This window comes from Phyllobates terribilis, unplaced genomic scaffold (genome assembly GCF_046119375.1).
Source record: "Phyllobates terribilis strain yellow unplaced genomic scaffold, ASM4611937v1 Scaffold_8__6_contigs__length_399053987, whole genome shotgun sequence".
Taxonomy (NCBI): domain Eukaryota; kingdom Metazoa; phylum Chordata; class Amphibia; order Anura; family Dendrobatidae; genus Phyllobates; species Phyllobates terribilis.
In genome coordinates this window covers 322,606,522-322,629,085 of record NW_027362768.1, presented here as the reverse complement: position 1 = coordinate 322,629,085, position 22,564 = coordinate 322,606,522, and the positions used below count along the sequence as shown (strand labels likewise).

The 22,564-nt window shown below is 43.0% G+C and overlaps 1 protein-coding gene across 1 annotated transcript in view; it reads left to right on the top strand.

Moving 5' to 3' along the window:
• The first annotated feature begins 14,604 nt into the window (after positions 1-14,604).
• Positions 14,605-22,564, top strand: part of IL17RD (interleukin 17 receptor D) — a 79,579-nt gene continuing 71,619 nt past the window's right edge. The window contains exon 1 of the mRNA XM_073644611.1: positions 14,605-14,778. Coding sequence (XP_073500712.1) covers positions 14,611-14,778 — 168 coding nt within the window. The 5' untranslated portion in view covers positions 14,605-14,610. The remainder of the gene's footprint in view (positions 14,779-22,564) is intronic.

The window sequence follows — 22,564 nt, the reverse complement described above, 5'->3', positions numbered from 1 at the left end:
CAGATGCCAAAGCATTGCGATCTGCACCTGCAGATGAGGGTTGGTAGGGATACCTTCACCCATTTCCAGGCTCTTAAATGGCAATGTCATGATTGACAACAGCATCTAATTGGGTAAACTGCTGTGATCGGAGTTGCCTCTAATCACAATAGTTAGGGCTCGTTCACATGAGTGTAATGTATAACACGGCCGAGTGCTAGGCGATGTTTTATCGCGTAGCACTTGGACCAATGTTGTTCTATGGAGCAGTGCAGATCTGCGATTTTTGTCTCATGCAGATTCGGCATGCTGCAAGTGGCTTCAGAATTCGGATTGCACTCACCCATTCATGACATCCGAGTGCAGTCCGACATCTGCAGATTCAGACAATGGAGAAGATGGAGAAATTAAGTTTTCCATCTTCTCCACACTTGTGCTTCGATTCTGTCATGTGACCTGTCCTTAGACTCGGTGTCAGATGTAAGGAGTGGACTCAGCTCCTGAACCCGTTCCATATACGCAGCGCGTACATCCACCATACCTACACAATGGATGTCGCAAATTGAAAACAAGTTGGTGTGGGTCCTAACGACCGTGTTCCCAAAAGCAATTTAACCAACACGTCAAGTCAATATCAAATTGATGGGGTCTCAATGCCAACACCCCAATGATCAGATGATTCAAAAGACTGTGGTGCTGTGACAAGTGCCACATCCCCTTTAAGGTTGATCAGGCACAGCACCATACATTTTGTAGTGGTTGTGCCTGTTACTACAAGTCAGTCCTATTCACTTGAGATAACTTGTGAAGAATCTTTAGAGTAGATTGCCTAGGGTAGATATGTGGCATTGGCTGAGACCCCTAAATTGTTGACCCCTACGCCAATTGTTCATTTCCTACTGCTGGAAGAAGAGGTTTCATTACAAGTGCTACCTCTGGAGTCCATACAGCAATACCCTTGGCTCTTTACTAGCCCATTGTATGACCGTCAGGGCTCGTGCAGTGCGATCTGACAAAATATTGGATCGCACTCTGACCAATGTTATTCTATGGGGTTGTGAACATGTCCGACTTTTGTCTCGAACAGAATTTGTCCAAGGAAAAAAAAAAAATCGCAGCATGCATGATATTCGGATCGCACTCGGCCATGTAAGTCCATGAGTCTGTGGATTGTCCCTTTAAACACCACCAGTTCTCTCCTGGTGCCTTGTACTTGGTTGATTATTTTGCAGCTATGGTAGGTGACAGGTATGATTGAAGAACAGCAAATACACTGTAGAAGTCTGACTCTGTAAGGTCAACTACATCCTCTTAAATGAGGAGGTGAGGATTTAAGGATAAGAATATTACACCAAGCAGTAGACAAATATTGACAGCGAAGGGAAGTAACCGACAAGAAATGTATAGATGGTTTTGAGGTCATTGCTGTGTAATATTTGATGTTATCACCACCCATGTGTAAATAGCGCACAAAACATGTGCCAACTTGCTCAAGGTACAAGAAGAGTGAGCAATAAAAAGAGGACACTGTTCAGCATATAAAACTATATATGGGCCTGTGCACACATTGCAGATTTGTTGCATTTTTGTAGCGTATTTTTCTGCACAGATTTGTCACAAAACCTGGAGGGTTTCCTGATGCCAGCAAAGTGAATGAGAGTCCTAAAGTCTCATGCACACAGTGTCGGACTGGGGTGTCTGGGGCCCACAGGAGGAATTGATCCTCGGGGTCCACCCTACAGCTATATGGAAATAACTGTTAGCCGATATCCCTGTTATAGTGGAGCGTCTGCTGTAAATCACAGGCGGCTCCTGCACATCTAATGTCCACATGCTATAACTGGGATGTGCAATTACGGTAGTTTGCATTAAACGGGTACTTTGGTTATAACTTATTGATCATTTGGGTCCGAACATTGGTAAACGCACCTATAGGAAGAATGGCAACGTTTTATCCCTGTCAGGACACTTATCCCCATTTTAAAATGCAGCGGCAGGTGGGACGTCTGCCGGAACCTCATTCATTCTCTTAGGTGCTTCTAGAAAGAAACAAGAACAGCCACTGAGGGAATGAATGGATCAGTGGTCAAGTCGCACATGAGCTCCAGTCTAATGGGGAGAAAAGCTCCATATTCTACCAATCGGTGCAGGTCCCAGCAGTCAGACCCCCACTAATCAATAATTTATCACTTATTCTGTGGAGAGATGATTACTTGTTTTCCCCGGAGAACCCCTGTAAGTGCATCTTGTTCCAAGTATTTAATCACTAATGGAAATAAAGAATCTTCCCCTAATTAATATCAGAGAGAACAAATGACCGCCATACACAACACAATCCACTATACCAACACCAATAGTACCACATAGGGAGAAATACAGTGACACCCATGACCAGACCACATATTACCACCACGTAGTGACCGAATAATACCACATACAAGGGAGAAATACCACCACACCATGACCAGACCACATATTACCACCACATAGTGACCGAATAATACCACATACAAGGGAGAAATACCACCACACCATGAACAGACCACATATTACCACCACATAGTGACCGAATAATACCACATACAAGGGAGAAATAACACCACACTGTGACCAGACCAGATATTAACAGGATATAGCATCCAAATAATTCCCCATCATTGCTCTCCTACACCTCCATCATTGCTTTCCCCCCACGTCCTCCATCATTGCTCTCCCCCCATCTCCTCTATCATTGCTCTCTCCCACCTTCTCCATCATTGTCATATCTTCCCCACCTCCTCCATCATTATCATATCTCCTCCATCATTACCATATCTCCCCTACCTCCTCCATCATCATTGCCATATCTCCCCCACCTTCCCCATCATCATTGCCATATCTCCCCCACCTCCTCCATCATCATTGCCATATCTCCCCCCACCTCCTCCATCAGCATTGCTCTCCCTCATCTCCCCCCACCTCCTCCATCAGCATTGTATTAGTTAAAAAAAAAAAAAAAAAAAACAACACTTACCCTCTCTGATCGTTCCTCACAGCATCGTCCTCGACTTCCTGCCCGGCATCTTTCTCCCTGAAACAGGTGCGCGCTGCAATGATGACGGCATAAAGCCGCGCGAGCCTGTTTCAGAGAGGAAGCGCCGGGCAGGAAGCAGAGGACGGATCCCTCTGCTCCGCTGTCATTTTCCTCCTGTCAGCATGTCCTGTCATGAGGGCAATCTGGCCATGGGTTGCCCGGAGCCTGGGGTTCCGACAAGCAGGCCAGATTGCCCTCATCAAGCGCACTGCAAGCCCCCTCCCCACTCCACCTTCGGGCCCCGATGTAGTTGCTCCGGCGGCCATGTTAACTAGCAGGCCCTCGTGCGTCCTGCTCGGGGGCCCACCGAGGACCCAGGCTTACCGGAGAATTCTCCGGTGTTCCGGTGCCCCAGTCCGACCCTGCATGCGCACGTTGCTTATTTTTGACTTGCAGATTTAAATCTACAGCATGTCAATTCAGCGTTTTTGCTGCAGATTGTAATGAGTGGGGAAAAATCTGCATCAAAAACGCATGTAAAAAAAATCATCAAAAATGCGAAAAAGACACGCCTATTTTCTGCAGCATTTTTCTTGCCAACAGAGACAGAAATGGTGCAGAAATTTCAGCACCAAATACTTAGGTTATGTTCACACACGTTGTGTTTTGCTGCGTATTTTGCTGCAGATTTTTATGCAAATATTCAGCTGCGTTTTGAAGTACCAGCAAAGTCAATGAGAAACCAGAATTCTCTGTTGACACATATTGCTTTTTCTTTGCTGCGTATTTTCTGCCTTGCTTGCGTTTTTGGAAAATAGAGCATGTCACTTCTTTCAGCATTTTTGCAGTGTTTTTTCACCCATAGGAAGTAATGGGTGATGAAAAAAACGCTAGTTTGTTTACTTTTTCAATCTTCCATACCATTAGTTAATATATATATATATATATATATATATATATATATATATATATATATATATATACTGTAAGGCAGCGCTAGTCATCATACTGGGGGATACTCGCTGCACCGGGTCAATTAAAGCACACCAGCCACGTTTTTCAGTTTTCACACTTCAGCAGTTTATTGCACTTCATAACTGCTTATCACACAGTCCATCTTAGTGGCTCCCCGGCATATTACACACATAACATTCGGGAGCCTTTCCAGCGACAGTCACGTCCACTTGGCTCCAGTTACAGACCTCAGCTAGGCAACAACATAAATGTCCATATAACGCAGTGTCTTTACCTTTGGCGGGTTTTAGCTGCTTCAGGTTTATTCTGCCACCGCTGTAGCCTTTACGACTTCCCAGATGGGGGTCTCCAGCCCTCGTACCATCCAAGGCTACTGGTATGTGGTCTCACCTCACATCCAGCCTTTGCCTTCCAGGACTCTGGCCCTCCAAGGCTACTGGGATCGCTTACGCCTAAGGATCCAGCCTCTGCCTTTCAGGCTTCACCAGGCCTCACTAGGCCTCACTAGGCCTCACTAGGCCTCACTAGGCCTCACACTCTAGCGGTGTCCCACACGGGAACAGGCCTCACGCCTTACACACCCTGTCTCAAAACTACCAGGGTTTATATATCTTCCAATGCACACAGGACCTGTGCTGATGTCACAGTCATGTGACCAGTCACCTGAGGGGGAGGTACATGGTCAGCCAAAACACATCCTGGACCATTACCGTAATGCCGCAAGTCGCTGCATTACAATATATATACAGTACAGACCAAAAGTTTGGACACACCTTCTCATTTATAGATTTTTCTGTATTTTCATGACTATGAAAATTGTACATTCACACTGAAGGCATCAAAACTATGAATTAATACGTGGAATTATATACTTAACAAAAAAGCGTGAAACAACTGAAAATATGTCTTATATTCTTGGTTCTTCAAAGTAGCCACCTTTTGCTTTGATGACTGCTTTGCACACTCTTGGCATTCTCTTAATGAGCTTCAAGAGGTAGTCACCGGAAATGGTTTTCACTTCACAGGTGTGCCCTGTCAGGTTTAATAAGTGGGATTTCTTGCCTTATAAATGGAGTCTGGTGGATACACAGCTGATAGTCCTACTGAATAGACTGTTAGAATTTGTATTATGGCAAGAAAAAAAGAAGCTAAGTAAAGAAAAACGAGTGGCCATCATTACTTTAAGAAATGAAGGTCAGTCAGTGTGAAAAATTGGGAAAACTTTGAAAGTGTCCCCAAGTGCAGTTGCAAAAACCATCAAGCGCTACAAAGAAACTGGCTCACATGAGGACCGCCCCAGGAAAGGAAGACCAAGAGTCACCTCTGCTTCTGAGGATAAGTTGATCCGAGTCACCAGCCTCAGAAATCGCAGGTTAACAGCAGCTCAGATTAGAGACCAGGTCAATGCCACACAGAGTTCTAGCAGCAGACACATCTAGAGGAGACTTTGTGCAGCAGGCCTTCATGATAAAATAGCTGCTAGGAAACCTCTGATAAGGACAGGCAACAAGCAGAAGAGACTTGTTTGGGCTAAAGAACACAAGGAATGGACATTAGACCAGTGGAAATCTGTGATTCGGTCTGATGAGTCCAAATTTCAGATCTTTGGTTCCAACCACCGTGTCTTTGTGCGACGCAGAAAAGGTGAACGGATGGACTCTACATGCCTGGTTCCCACCGTGAAGCATGGAGGAGGAGGTGTGATGGTGTGGGAGTGCTTTGCTGGTGACACTGTTGGAGATTTATTCAAAATTGAAGACATACTGAACCAGCATGGCTACCACAGCATCTTGCAGCGGCATGCTATTCCATCCGGTTTGCGTTTAATTGGACCATCATTTATTTTTCAACAGGACCATGACCCCAAACACACCTCCAGGCTGTGTAAGGGCTATTTGACAAAGGAGGAGAGTGATGGGGTGCTACGCCAGATGACCTAGCCTCCACAGTCACCAGACCTGAACCGAATCGAGATGGTTTGGGGTGAGCTGGACCCAGGGGCGGACACAGACTGTAGTGGGCCCCTGTGCAAGAGTTTTTTTGGGGCCCCCCCCTGCCCTTCATAGGGGGCATGAAGGGCCCCCCCTCCCCCCCCGCCATGCATCTCTCATCCCCCCGTGCATCTCTGATTCCCCCCACTCCTAGTTAATTAATTGTATTTAAAAAAAAAAAAAACTTGTTATACTTACCCCCAGGGCCGGCTCCAGGTTTTTGTGGGCCCTGGGTGACAGAGTTTCAGCGGGCCCCTTTAACACATACCACGATTCATGATGCACAGATACCACAGAGAAATATATATATATAGTACAAGGCCAAGGATTTCACTTACTACATTACATGAGCGATATCTATTGTAAATTTTACAATAGCTCAGAAACCGGCGAATCCTCACAGCGCACAGTGCAGACCGGACAGTATAGTCCTCCATACAGTATTATGGGCACCATATAATGCTCCATACAGGATACTGACCCCCTTATAATGCTCCATACAGGATACTGGTCCCCATATAATGCTCCATACAGGATACTGACCCCCTTATAATGCTCCATACAGGATACTGGTCCCCATATAATGCTCCATACAGGATACTGGTCCCCATATAACGCTCCATACAGGATACTGACCCCCATATAACACTGCATACAGAATACTGTCCCCCATATAACGCTCCATACAGAATACTGACCCCCATATAACGCTCCATACAGAATACTGACCCCCATATAACGCTCCATACAGAATACTGTCCCCCATATAACGCTCCATACAGAATACTGACCCCCATATAACGCTCCATACAGAATATTGGCCCCCATAAAACGCTCCACGCATGCTGTTCCCCCCTTATAATGCCCCATTACACGAGCGATATCTATTGTAAATTCTACAATAGCTCAGAAACCGGCGAATCCTCACAGCGCACAGTGCAGACCGGATAGTATAGTCCTCCATACAGTATTATGGGCACCATATAATGCTCCAAACAGGATACTGACCCCCTTATAATGTTCCATCTGTGATGAAAGCAGGTTCACACTGAGCACATGTGACAGACGTGACAGAGTTTGGAGATGCCGTGGAGAGCGATCTGCTGTCTGCAACATCCTTCAGCATGACCGGTTTGGCAGTGGGTCAGTAATGGTGTGTGGTGGCATTTCTTTGGAGGGCCGCACAGCCCTCCATGTGCTCGCCAGAGGTAGCCTGACTGCCATTAGGTACCGAGATGAGATTCTTAGACCCCTTGTGAGACCATATGCTGGTGAGGTTGGTCCTGGGTTCCTCCTAATGCAGGACAATGCCAGACCTCATGTGGCTGGAGTGTGTCAGCAGTTCCTGCAAGATGAAGGCATTGAAGCTATGGACTGGTCCGCCCGTTCCCCAGACCTGAATCTGATTGAGCACATCTGGGACATCATGTCTCGCTCCATCCACCAACGTCACGTTGCACCACAGACTGTCCAGGAGTTGGCGGATGCTTTAGTCCAGGTCTGGGAGGAGATCCCACAGGAGACCATCCGCAACCTCATCAGGAGCATGCCCAGGCGTTGTAGGGAGGTCATACAGGCACGTGGAGGCCACACACAATACTGAGCCTCATTTTGACTTGTTTTAAGGACATTACATCAAAGTTGGATCAGCCTTTAGTGTGTTTTTCCACTTTAATGTTGGTAGTGACTCCAAATCCAGTCCTCCATTGGTTAATAAATTTGATTTCCATTGATGATTTTTGTGTGATTTTGTTGTCAGCACATTCAACTTTATACAGAACAAAGTATTCAATGACAATATTTCATTCATTCAGATCTAGGATGTGTTATTTGAGTGTTCCCTTTATTTTTTTGAGCAGGGTATATATTTATATAGGCATAAGGCTATGAGCCAACGATGCAGAAATGCTCCTTATTTTTCCTGAGCATTTCTGCATCTCCCTGGCAGAAAAACGCATGCGGTTTGTACATGCGGATTGTACATGCGTATTTCCTGCCAGGGACAAGCGGAAGTGAAGCGTTCTTCACATGCATTTCCGCATGCGGGTTGACAAGCGCTTTCCAAGCGATTTTAGCATCACTTGGAAAGTGCTTGACAACTTGGTCACACTATATACAGTTAGGTCCATATATATTTGGACAGAGACAACATTTTTCTAATTTTGGTTCTAGACATTACCACAATGAATTTTAAACAAAGCAATTCAGATGCAGTTGAAGTTCAGACTTTCAGCTTTCATTTGAGGGTATCCACATTAATATTGGATGAAGGGTTTAGGAGTTTCAGCTCCTTAACATGTGCCACCCTGTTTTTAAAGGGACCAAAAGTAATTGGACAATTGACTCCAAGGCTATTTCATGGACAGGTGTGGGCAATCCCTTCGTTATGTCATTCTCAATTAAGCAGATAAAAGGCCTGGAGTTGATTTGAGGTGTGGTGCTTGCATCTGGAAGGTTTTGGTGTGAAGTAAACATGCGGTCAAAGGAGCTCTCCATTCAGGTGAAACAAGCCATCCTTAAGCTGCAAAAACAGAGAAAACCCATCCGAGAAATTGCTACAATATTAGGAGTGGCAAAATCTACAGTTTGGTACATCCTGAGAAAGAAAGAAAGCACTGGTGAACTCATCAATGCAAAAAGACCTGGGCGCCCACAGAAGACAACAGTGGTGGATGATTGCAGAATAATCTCCATGGTGAAGAGAAACCCCTTCACAACAGCCAACCAAGTGAACAACACTCTCCATGATCCAAAGCATACCACATCATCTGTAAAACACGGCGGAGGCAGTGTGATGGCTTGGGCATGCATGGCTGCCAGTGGCACTGGGTCACTAGTGTTTATTGATGATGTGACACAGGACAGAAGCAGACGAATGAATTCTGATGTATTCAGAGCCATACTGTGTGCTCAGATCCAGCCAAATGCAGCCAAACTAATTGGTCGTCGTTTCATACTACAGATGGACAATGACCCAAAACATAAAGCCAAAGCAACCCAGGAGTTTATTAAAGCAAAGAAGTGGAATATTCTTGAATGGCCAAGTCAGTCACCTGATCTCAACTCAATTGAGCATGCATTTCACTTGTTAAAGACTAAACTTCAGGCAGAAAGGCCCACAAACAGACAGCAACTGAAAACCACCGCAGTGAAGGCCTGGCAGAGCATCAAAAAGGAGGAAACACACCGTCTGGTGATGTCCATGAGTTCAAGACTTCAGGCAGTCATTGCCAACAAAGGGTTTTCAACCAAGTACTAGAAATGAACATTTTATTTACAATTATTTAATCTGTCCTATTACTTTTGGTCCCTTTAAAAACAGGGTGGCACATGTTAAGGAGCTGAAACTCCTAAACCCTTCATCCAATTTTAATGTGGATACCCTCAAATGAAAGCTGAAAACTGAACTTCAGCTGCATCTGAATTGTTTTGTTTAAAATTCATTGTGGTAATGTCTAGAACCAAAATTAGAAAAATGTTGTTTCTGTCCAAATATATATGGACCTAACTGTAAATCCATGCAACCGGCATGGATTTATATAGTGTGCCCGAAAGAATGGTAAAAAATAAAAAATAAATGTTATACTTTCCTTCTGATGGCCCCCGGTGTCCTTGTCTTGGCTTGCCAGCAGCTCGCGGTAGACTAAAGGACCTGCCGACATCAGAGGTAGCGTGACCCGTCACATGACTAAATGACGTCACCGCAGGTCCTTCAGTCCACTGCAAGCTGCCGGCAAGCCGAGACAAGGACACTGGGGGCCATCAGAAGGTAAGTATAATATTTATTTTTTATTTTATTCTTTTTTTACAGGTTCTATGGTACCCATGGCCGGAGGAGAGTCTCCTCGTCTCCAGACCCGGGTACATTCCGCACATTGAACTGCATGTTATCCACATGTACAGATCCAGTGATGCGGATGACATGTGTTCCAATGCAAGTCAATGGCGGTGAAAAACGCCACGTTTCCGCAAGATAATTGGTAGTGCTGCGGATTTTTTGGCAATGATAATCCGCAGTGGAAATTTCCACAGCATGTGCCCAGCACATGCAGATTATCATTGGGGAACATGGCAGACCTTCTACCATGCGTTTTTTTAAGCGTTTCTGCAGCGGAATTGCTGCTGCGGAAATGCTTAAAAAGCGCATAGTGGGCACACAGCCTAAATCTTGCAAGTTTCTCAATTCGATCTTATACTAAACTGAGAGGCCCTGATTCATCAGGATCGGTGTTTTATACGCTAGTCTTGATGACGGGGCACGATGGAGTCCACATGCCTCTTAATGAATCAGGCGAGGTATGAAGTAGCGTAGAGAGCGCCACCATTGGTCATGACTCTAACAAGCAGGAGTCGTCACACACTGTCACACACTATCTCGGCCCCCTTTGTCAGACATGGGCAACAATGGAGTGAAAAAGAGAAAAGTCGCTTTGTGTTAACCAAAAACTTTGTGACTTTTTGAAGCTTTTTACACCATTTGAATGGCGTAAAAGCTTTGATGAATAGTGGCCACAGTTCCTGTTCTGTACAAATGACTTTTCATCAGTCTCATCATCATCATAGACCGGATTACAATGACAGGTAACACATCTGGAGTAGAAAGAAACTCCCTGCACAAGGACCTTAGCCCAGATTAGAAGCAAACAAGTAGATCTGGAAACAGTCTATGGCCTCATTCACACATCAGTATTTTTCATCAGTATTTGTGTGCCAAAACCAGGAGTATCTCCAAATCACAGAACAGGTGTCAGTCTTTCAATTGTAGTTTTTCTCCGTAAATTCCACTCCGGGTTTTGGCATACAAAATACTGAAGTGTGAATGAGGCCTATTGCTGCTAATGTCCATGTGAAGAACACAAAGTAGGGGTGTAATATAAAACCTAGTGGCCAGTGTGCAAATTTATATGTACCGTATATAAAGTGCCTTGAGAAAGTATTCATACCCCGTGAACTTATCCATATTTTTTCACATTACACCCACAAACTTAATTGTATTTTATATGGATTTTAGGTAATATATCAATGGAAAGTAGCAAGTATTTGTGAAGTATAAAGTAAATGATATATGGGTTTCTAAATATTTAAAAAATATAAATCTGAAAATTGGGAGGTGCAGTTGTATTCAGGCCCCTGTAATCTGATAACCCTAAATAAAATCCTGAGAGACCAATTGCCTCCAGAAGTCAGATAATTAGGAAGTTGAGTCCACCTGTGTGCAATTTCTTCTCAGTGTAACTACATCTGTTCTGTGAAAGCCACAGAAGTTTGTTTGAGGATATTAGAGATCAAACAGCATCATGAAAACCAAGGAGCACACCAGTCAGGTCAGGGATAAAATTGTGGAGAAAAGTAAAGCAGGGATAGGTTTTAAAAAAAAATAGCCCAATCTCTGAACATCTCACGGAGCACTGTTCAATCCTTCATCCACAAATGGAAGGAGCATGGAACAACTGCAAACCTACCAAGACATGACCATCCACCTAAACTGATATCCTAAGCAAGGAGAGCATTAAGTAGAGAAGCAGCCAAGAGACCCATGGTCACTCTGGAGGAGTTGCAGAGATTCACAGCACAGGTAGGAGAATCTGTGCACACGACACCTGTTAGGTCACGGCCCCACTATCAGTATTCGGTCAGTATTTTTTCTCAGGAGTGGGAGCCAAAACCAGGAGTGGGTGATAAATGCAGAATTGGTGACTTGTTTCTATTATACCTTTTCTCTGATTGTTCCTCACTTGGTTTTGGCTCCCACTCCTGAGAAAAAAATACTGACCAAATACTGATAGTGGGGCCGTGGCCTTAGTCATATACTACACAAATCTGGCCTTCATGGAAGAGTGGCAAGAAGAAAGGCATTTTTGAAAGCAAGCCATAAGAAGTCTCAATTTAAGTTTGCAAAAAGCCATGTAGGGGACTCAGCTAGCATGTGGAAGAAGGTGCTCTGGTCAGATGAGACCAAAGTAGAACTTTTTGGGCTAAATGCAAAACGTTATGTGTGGCGGAAATCTAGCACTGCACATCACCCTGAAAACACCATCACCACCACCAAACATGGTGGTTGCAGCATCATGCTGTGGGGAGGCTTTTCTTCAACAGGGACAGGGAAGCTGGTCAGAATTGATAGGAAGATGGAGTTAAGTACAGGGCAATCCTAGAGGAAAACCCGTTAGAGGCTGTAAAACACTTGAAACTGGGGAGTAGGTTCACCTTCCAGCAGCACAACGATCCTAATCATACTGCCAGAGCTACAATGGAGGGTATAGATCAAAGCATATTCATGTGTGTGAATGGCCCAGTCACAGTCCAGACAAGACTGCGGCAAGACTTGAAAATTGCTGTTCACAGATGTCTCCGATCTCACTGAGCTAGAGCTAGTTGGTAAAGAAGAATGGGCAAAAATTTCAACCTGTAGATGTGCAAAGCTGGTAGAGACATACCCCAAAAGACTTGGGGCAGTAATTTCAACGACAGGTGGTTCTACAAAGTATTCACACCGGGGGGCTGAATACAAATGTACGTCACAATGTTCAGATTTATATTTTTAAAATATTTAGAATCATTTTTTTATCAGAAAAACCTGTTTTAAACAATCGTTAATTTTTCCAGTAAAGCATTCCGTATCCATGGCCCTGTGTTGTGGTCATCCTACAATATCGATCCTAACATGCTCAGATCACAATGTTCTCACATGTAAAAGCCAACGAGACTGGAACAATAAGCCAGTGATTACTTCCCAGTACTGGCATCAGCTGAATTTGATATTTCCTGTGGTGGGTAGACCTGTCAGCAAGTGCCATACTACTTGTTGATGGTTTCCACTTTGTTGCAGCTGGAACAGTATTTGATGTTCCCAAGTCCTGTCCACTCCGCACCACCAAAATATAAATCAAATGTCATAAAGACTTTCACTCTTAGGACTAATTCAGACATAAGTAACTTTTAGGTAAATAATGGACAGCCTTTCTTTAGTGAACAACCCCTATATATATATGTTCTCCTCAGTAAGTACATGATGTTTCCAGAATATAAAAGTAGCCGGAGTGAATTCTTACTATTTACTAGTTCAGGGTTTGTGTGAAGACAGAATTGCCCCAAGGAAACAAATACTTAAGACATGGAGAGAAGGTGCCAGGAGGAAGCAGGCAGTCTGAGGAGCACTGAGGGCTGGAGATCCTATTGTCAGCCCTGAATAAGGCGAGGAAATCTCACCCCTGGCAGGAAGAGCGTCTGCAAATATCTCAGCAGGGAATTCCTGAGCTGTTCCTCTGGGTGTTTTTCCCTAAACACTATTTATTTTCATGCATATGGATTGGAGACAAAACAGAAGCTGACAATCCTAACAATGACCCAAGGGCCGCTCACAAGTATAGGTGTGAAATGTCACCTATGATAGAAGTCATTGGAAAGTCTGACCTTTTACTTTTCTCTAATGTTCACACCTTCAGTATTTGGTCAGTATTTTCCATCAGTATTTGTAAGCCAAAACCAGGAGTGGGTGATAAATGCAGAATTGGTGACTTGTTTCTATTATACTTTTCCTCTGATTGTTCCACTCCTGGTTTTGGCTTTGAGAAAATACTGACCAAATACTGAACGTGGCATAACGAGGGTTTACCATAAGCAACTCCTTATCCCTAGACATTGACAGGCTGATAATTGACTTGGTCCTGAATTTAGATTTTCTAGTCCTGTAACGTTAAAGTCCTCATTCAGACATCCGTTCTTCACAGTCCAGTTCTATCAATGAGTTTAACAAATAAAACACGTACCCGTCACAATCTATGGGGCTTTCCACATGTCCATGTATTTTTGAGGACCAATTGGTCAACACTAAAACATGGAGACGTCCAATTTTCATCCAAGTCATGGATCAAACCCCCCAAAATTCAAGTCTAGGGGTCCATGAAAAAATTAGAAGCCACCCATGTGCTGTTCATTTTTATGTTTGATAAGGCTATGTTCACACATCATGTTTTTTTCAGCCTTTTTTTTCTGCAGCAAAACCTGATCTGAGTTGCTGTTTTCTTGTCCTTTTTTTTTTGGTGCGTTTTTTTCACTGTCCTTTTGTCTCTGTTATGCATGTACATAAAGTTCAGTTTAAAAAAAAAAAAAAATCTCATTTTGGTTTGTACAAAAAACCGCTGAAAACTTGACAGCTGCGTTTTTGGTGCATTTTTTCACCACCCATTACTTCCAATGGGTGAAAAAACGCTGAAAGACGTGACATCCTCTATTTTGCAAAAAAAAAACAAGCAGAGCACAAAGTACTGATAAAAAAGAAAAACATGATGTGTGACTGAGAGTTCTGGAATCTTACCAACGTATGTTTTGGGGTTTTTTTGGAATTCAGAAAAAAAAAGAACAAAAAAAAACTTAGTTGCACAAAAAAAGTTTGCAACAGTTGGAGCAGTTTTACAGCACAACAAGCCTGAGCCCACTGAGCTTACTTCTTATGGCACAGGCCTGCTGCCCACACCACTGTCAGACAGGAGCAGCTGGAGTCTCCTGCACAGTAATAAGAGTGTGAGGGGCCGGGCTGCCAGGACACAGGGGTCTCCTCCTCACACAGGCGGCGGCTACTGACTGACAGCGGGGGCTGCAGTGTGCGCTCTGATCCAGCAGAGGGCGGAGCTCGTCACTGCTCTACATCGCATGCGCAGTGCACAGCACAGACCAGTCTCCCCAGGGCTGCAGACCATGGCTCCGTGTCTGCGTCTCCTCATCTTTGCGGTATCTCTAAATGTATTAATATATCCGGACCCGGCCTGTGCGGCTACCGGGGGGCTCCGGAGGTCTCCCGCGGACTCGTGTGCTCCTAAGGTCAGTGCTCCCTGGCTGGGAGAAACTTGGCTAAAACTTTGCTGAAAGTTTTGTCCGGACTTGTAAAGTTTTCCCAGTGTCTGTACAGGACTGGATCCCGGTGCAGATGATGTGCATTGTAGTACAGGATCTGTGTAGGGGATAGTGCTCTGCTTGTGTCTCATCTACATAAGGTGTGTGTGTGTATATATATATATATATATATATATATATATATATATATATATATATATATATAGATGGTGTGTAATATATGTATATATTATGGTACACTGTTATGTGCATGTATATATTATGGTGTGTCTATATGTACATATGGTATATGTTACATGTGCATGTATGTACTGTTGTATGTATGCATGCACATGTATAGATGGTGTGTATAATATATATAGTACATACTGCTAGATGTGTGGGTACATGTATATAAAACATGGTGTGTATTCTGTTATGCGTGTGGGGAAAAAAAGTATTTGTCACATTTGTGTGTGTGTATGTATATATATATATATATATATATATATATATATATATATATATATATATATATATATATATATATATATATACTGTTACATTTATGGTATGTATGTGTGTATATTTGTGTGTATGTATGTATATATATATATATATATATATATATATATATATATATATATATATATATATACACACATACCATAAATGTAACAGTATATATATATATATATATATATATTACTGTTTATGTTGTGTGTGTGTGTCACTAATGACATAGTCCACAAGTAGTGCACCATAGATAATGGGAAAAATAAATAATATATATATTATAATAAATTATTGTTTGGTACTCTACTTGTTGACTGTGTCATTAGCATTATGCCTGTACAGGCACTTAAAGAGGGACAACACTGATGACACCTAGTATATAAGTAGAGTAAAGTAGGTAGCGTATAACTATCTACAGTAAATACAGTATTGTACAGAAATGTTTACATGTGACACCGCGACCCATAGAAGTCGATGTATACTTATACGCTGTGTCTGTGACCGCTGGTGATCTGGCAGAAAGTCCAGATTTGGTGCAAACTTCATGTTATTTCCCACAACCTGCAATGCGATAAAATGTGAACCTTGAGCGCATAATGCCATTTATTTCTAGTTGTGTAACTTTATGTATTGTTGTGTTAGTAGTATAAAGGATGGGTAATTAGGAAGTAACTGGTTGTGATTGCCGTTCCTGCCATGTAATGTATTTGGTGATGGAGGGAGCGGGGTCAGAGTTACATCTGGACTAATTCCAAGTTTTGCACTTCCACATTTTGACAGCTCTGGGATAACAGGGATGTGGGGAGGTATAATATAATATAGTGACTGCTGTGATTGTGGCTTTGTCGTTAGTTTTGTACCAGAACCAATCATCAGATCATGAATGGATCCAGATTAGATTGTTTACTACGGTACAGCTACTCCTATGTGGCCGGGGACCAGGTTTTCGATTGGAGTCAGATTTTTTTTTTTTTTAAATTGGTTTACAACACAAAATCTCATTTACTTTGGACGGTTCCTTGTGAATGTGGCGTCAATCTGCACTTGTAGATGTAATTTGTGTACTAAGGCTAAGTGCACAGAGCGTTTTCAGCTACTGTTGGGTGTATACTTTCTCGGGGTATACGTCCGACAGTGGGCACAGACTGGATAGCATCTGTCCACTAAAGGGTCCTATTGCAAAAAAAAGTCGTATACTGCACCATATGTAGTGTTTTGTTTTTACAATGGGGCCCTTTGGTGGCTGGATATCCCACTGTTAAGAAAAATAACAGGTGGCCCTCTGTGTAGGGAGGTGCAGTGTCGGTGTGCTGTTTGCAGCATTAATGCCATATGAAATATTGGGGTGCCAACCATGGGTGATGTTGCAATGTGCTGGGTATAACATGGATCTGTGATTCATCTGTGTGCATGGGTCCTTGGCCTTGCTATTCCTTTAATGTAATAGTTCTCGTTGAATTGTGGCGTAACAAGCTATCTACGCCGGCAGATGATATGCCTATAATAAGGGCCAGTAGATGATACAAGTCATTCTGTGCTCATCTACATCCATGTACATGGAGCGGTGTGTGCAAATGAATGATTATCCGTGCAGTCATTCGTCACCATACAGATTGCATGTTGTCTGCAGCACATTCACCTTTACACCAAGCGATGTGCTGCCGACAACCAGGATTATTATGGCTGTAATCCAACGATAACTCGCTACTTCATCATTTAAGAGGACGCCGTGTTTATATGTGCCAATGATTGGGATGTTGATCTGTGTTAATGGACCTTAACTTATTTTCACCGGACAACCCTTCTATTACTTATCTACAATAGGTGATAACCTGCTGATCGGTGGGGGTCCGACCGCTGAGACCTGCACTGATCAGCAGATTGGGGAATTTTATCCACCGGCAGGGCACTTTTATGTCTATTTATTTTCAATGTGGCTGCTGGAAAAAGCCAAATGCAGCCCCATAGGGAATGAATGGAGTATATGTATGGCCTCCATGAGGTTATCTTTTTTTTTTTTTTTTTTTTTTAAATTGATCAATTGACTTGTATTGGTGAGTTTGATCTGTGACCAATCAAAAACAAATGTCAGTTTTGTTTTTTTTCCTATGGAAACACTGTTAAAAAATATCACATATATGTGAACAGCCCCCATAGACTTGTATGTGAAAAATGCATGTCTGAATGAGGCCTAGAGCCAAAAATCAGCTGCGTGCTCCCGATCATTGGCCTGTTGAAGCATGGCAGTGATCAGCGAGCAAACAAGCAAACTCTTGTCCCTCGGCTCTTGTCCATCTTTTATACACCCTGATGAAAACAAGGAATATTCTGTTGACGATATGCAAACGTTATGGGTAGGGTTGGACTAGCCCACCAGAGGACCGGAGAATCCTCTGGTGGGCCCTGGTTTCTCCTTCAGGAGAGTTCATAGTGCAAACCATGCAGTTGTTAGGGGGCTCTTGAGCAGGGGCCCCTCAGAATCAAATCCTCTGGTGGGCCCAATGTTCTTCAGTCTCATACTGGTTACGGGCACCTAACGATGGCATGAACCTCGATCGGTGTACGCGAGATCTGAGAGGCTAACAGACCCTTTCCAAAGACATGAGCATTTCTTTTATTCCACGGTCTGTCACAGAGAGGAGACACATATCTTGTAACCAGAGAGTGTGAAGAAGTCATGTGAGGAAGGCTTTTCATCACCCTCAGTCTGCCCTTCAACTAGTAGAAGATTCCCGACAGGCAGATAATGGGGTCACCGAGAGTGTGTAGGGATGAATGGCGAGGGCAGATCACTCGTGTGGATAGGACAAGAGGAAGCGAATTGTCTCGGCTACATATTTTATTAGCTCTAATGCTTCCTCGGTGATCGTTCTGTATTTTCTCGCTCCTCAATGATTCAGTGCGTTAAATTTTGGGTATCTTCCACCCAAGATACTAAAAATTCACCTTTGGGGCAAATGAGTGAGCTCCCTATATCCATACATACCTGTAAAATATATATTACTAAATATTGCGACTTCCCAAATATTCTCAATTTACAGGTCACATTTGAGGACTTTCTAGGTAGTTTATAGGGTTAGTGATAGTTCTGCTCGTTTCTACCTAGCACTAGATAAGAACTTCAGCGTTGTGATCACTAGGGATCAACGGACAGGCTGATGTTTGGGTTCGTTAGTCCAAAGTTTGGTTCGGGTACCAAAACTGTACCCAAACTTGAACCAGAACCCCATAGAGATCAGTAGGGAATAGAACTTTCAATCTCGCTATTAACGGTACAGACAGGAATATACCTGTATATATTTCAAAATGTCTCCCGTAGAGCATAATGGACCGAAAAAAGTTAAAAACATTTTTTTTTTTGGCCCATTTTAGTCTACGGATAAGCTGACATGTATGTCTGAATACAACAGTTTTTTTGCAATCTAGGCATTTAAGTCCAGCAGAATTCTCTGTATAAGTGTGAACCTAGCTTTATAATTTTCTACACATCTTTTGTGAAAATGGATGAGTAAAGTCTTGCATCTGTTTTGGTTCTATTTTTTTTTTTCTATTGGCAGGTGCAGACGAGTGCATTTTTCAGTTCGAGCGCAATCCCACAGAACATTGGATTGCACTCGGGCCAATGTTAGTCTATGGGGCCATGCACATGTCCGATTTTTATTTTTTTTTTTCCTTGAACAGAAACTGTCTGAGGATAAAAATCGCTAAATGCCCGAGTTTGATTCGATATTCAGATTGCACTCGGCCATGCAAGTCAATGAGACCGTGGAAAACATCAGACTGCACTCGAATGACATCTGAGTGCTGTCCAATTTCCATGGACTGACAGAATGGAGAAGATGGTTAAATGTTTTTTTCCCATCTTCTCCTCCGCTACTCATCCAAGAGAATCGGAACACCCTCGGAACACCCTCGGAACACCCTCGGAACACCCTCGGAACACCCTCGGAACACCCTCGGAACACCCTCGGAACACCGTATCATTTGTATAATCGTCTCAATTCCCTTGGATGAGATAATCGACAGTCGTGTGCACCTGCCCTATTGGTGTAAAATTATCGCTTGACTGTCAAGTTATACCCAGTAGGAGGTCCGATGCCTACAGTTGCATTCAGCCATGCAGATCAGGGGCGGACATCATTGGGGCCAAAGACCTAAGGGGGCTAATGCCTATCTCCAAATTGGGTGGTATTGTGCATTATGATGAGTTATTGGACTGCACAGGACCCTTGTATTGTTCTTGCACAGGGGCCGTCTTCAGTCTGTGTCCGCTCCTGCAGGCTGTGTACATCAATGCAACTTTGACATTGGCATTTATGTCAAGATTTATCTTTTCTATGGCCTGTGCATAGTTAGCAAGCTTGTCATATTCTGTATATATTTATTTTTCTTTTTTTTTTTTAGCTTAATACCAGTTTTGACAGTTGTCATGTCCATGCCTGCCTACCGAACATGCCAAAAGTTCTTTTGAAGTTAATAATGTGTCTTAAGTTACTTCCGTTCCCCGCATGCACTTTGATTTTTTTTTCCCTCTTGTACACTGTGTGCGAAAATGCAAAACCCTTTGAAGTGTTATAATTATGGAAATAATACCGCTCTTCTCAGGTTGCTCCTGTGCATAGAAAAGAAAAAAGTTTTTGTTTTACTAGACATTCTTGTAAGCGGCGCCTCTTGGCTTCTCGCTACCGGTGGCTCATCCTTGCATCTTCGGGCAGACTTGCATGACTTGTTCCTTATTCCTCTGTCCAGCTTTGCATTGTAAAGGGCCTTCGTGTAAACCATGAATAGGCTTGCAAGGCTATTAGATGACTGACGGCCTCTGTAACATATTGTTTGCTCTGGGGTAGGGCCGCCTTTGAAGTATTGCCTATAGGAAACGAAGCCACTGTTTGTTCTATTAAAATTCCTTTTCATTTCCTCCCCTTAAACCACAGGCCACTTCCATCTGTCATTCAACGCACTGCAGGGACACAGACTGATTGAAATGCAACGCGTCTCGGCACCGTAAGCAGCGGAATGGAAATATTCCTGCCGCATTATGCACAAATTCCTGCAAAGAACAATAACGCATTTGCAATCGGTTTTATAATGGGGGTGGGGGAGGAGGCGATTAAAACTATAGAAGGCATCTGAGGTCAAATTTGAGATTGCAGAGAACTTTTCCCAAACCGATTCTAATAAAATCTAACCCCCGATCAAATAATAGAATATAAACCAGGTCCTAATCTGGCTAATTACATCTCTGGTGTTTGTGTATATCGGCCGGGCACCGCTGCGCTGGCGGCATATTGTGGGATTAAGCAGAATTTCTCCCGTTACTGGCAGCTGTGCACATGTGGATTGATCTGGCCTTCAGCATTGAGTTGAACTTGCACGGTTCTCGTCAGTAAAAGGAGAATTTTTTTTTTTTTAATACTGTGCCTAGATCTTGACATCTGGAAAGAGAGTTACGCTTTAGGATTTTGCAGATAAAGCAAAAATTAGAAAACAAGACCCCGGGATAAATGTGTAATGGTACAAACAGGATGAAGCTTAGGTGCATTTTAGCTTTCTGTAAAAAAAAAAAAAAAAAAAAAAAAACATATCCAACACAATGAAGCTGTAAAACTTCTTGGGGTACTTCCACTGCGGAGGATCCACAGGATTCCGTTGAAGATACACTGTGGATTTGCTGCAGATTTCACTCTTGGGTATGTACACACATCATCTTTAAGACACCGGTGAACTCGTCAAGGTTCTTCTAGGCCAGGGATGTCAAACTCAAACACACACAGGGCCAAAATTAAAAACTTTTGACAAAGTCGCAGGCCAACCAGTATACAGTATAATGGGACTCACATAGTCCTCCATACAGAACGATGGGCCTCACATAGTCCTCCATACAGAATAATGGCCCCACATAGCCCTCCATACAGAACGATGGGCCCCACATAGTCCTCCATACAGAGCGGTGGGCCCCACATAGGGGTGGTGGTTCTGGTTTCACTGGCCAAGTAAAACCACCCCACTGGCCAGAGTTTGACATGCATGTGCTAGGCAAAGCCGCAGGAAAATGCTGGAAGTCATGTTTGCTGGCGGTTTTGCCAGCATTTTTGCGATTGTTTTTTGTATATTTCAAACTACAACTAGCAAGAGGCTTCCGCTGCCGGACAATTTACATGTTACTTCTTTTAACTGCTTCTTGGTTCCTGAACCCCTTACTGGTTAAAAGTAGTAAGAAAAGACTGAACATGTGCACAGCAATATCGTTTTTACATTGCTGTGCAGTATGGTGCTTTTTTAGGCCGAATGCACCCGAAAAAGACGCCGTGTGCGCACACCCTTTAAGGGTTCAGATTTGCATGCGCACTACAGCAGGGTAAAAATACTCCTCCTTGCATTTTTGAGGATTTTTAGCTGAGGAGTATACAGGTTTTATTGCGACCCTTGATCCACAGCATAAGACAATATATGCTAAATGGATGAGATTCAAATAGTTCTCCCCTACATGGTGCGCAAAAATTGTGCGACATTCATTGGTAATTTCACCCTTTGCAATAGAAAAACAAAACCAAAATGTGAACATTATGCTTACAGATTATGCTGTATGAGCACAGCGACTTTAAAATATGTTCCTTGGTGCAGATCCTAGGTCATGGTGGTTATTCGGGTCAGCTGGAGATCGGATCATATTATTTGTAATCTGGAAAAGTTTGCAAAACTTTTTTTCTTTGATTACACACAACCGAATCCGATCCTGTTCTCGCCATTGAATTGTATGGCACTCGTTTTGCATTACCGCCATATAGTGCCCAGTGTGCTACGATAATGTTGGATTTGCTAGTAAATGAAGGCGTTCTTACAAAATTATATATAATATGGTTTTAAGTATATTAATAAAGGTTGACTTTTAAGGGTAAAATTCTTTTGTTAGACGTAAATGAAGGAGTTCCCGTAATAACCAAAGGGGAAGTGGTTTGAATGATTTTGTGTATATGAGGTTAACAGATAAAATAAAGGATAATCTTCAGTGTTCTTCACATACCCCGACAATCAAACCATATATTTATCAGCCTAACCTTAGATCAAAGCCTCCCATTATCCTCAGAACAACTGTTCTTACATTGTAAGGCTGCCAATTAATGCGTTGAGTCATGTTCTACACTGTGACAATGACCCTCTTTTATCGTAGCCACTTAATAAGAGGTCAACTTTTTTTTTTGTACAACTATTATTTACTCTCCCTCAACCCTCAAAATAAAATTTTAAGATATGTGAA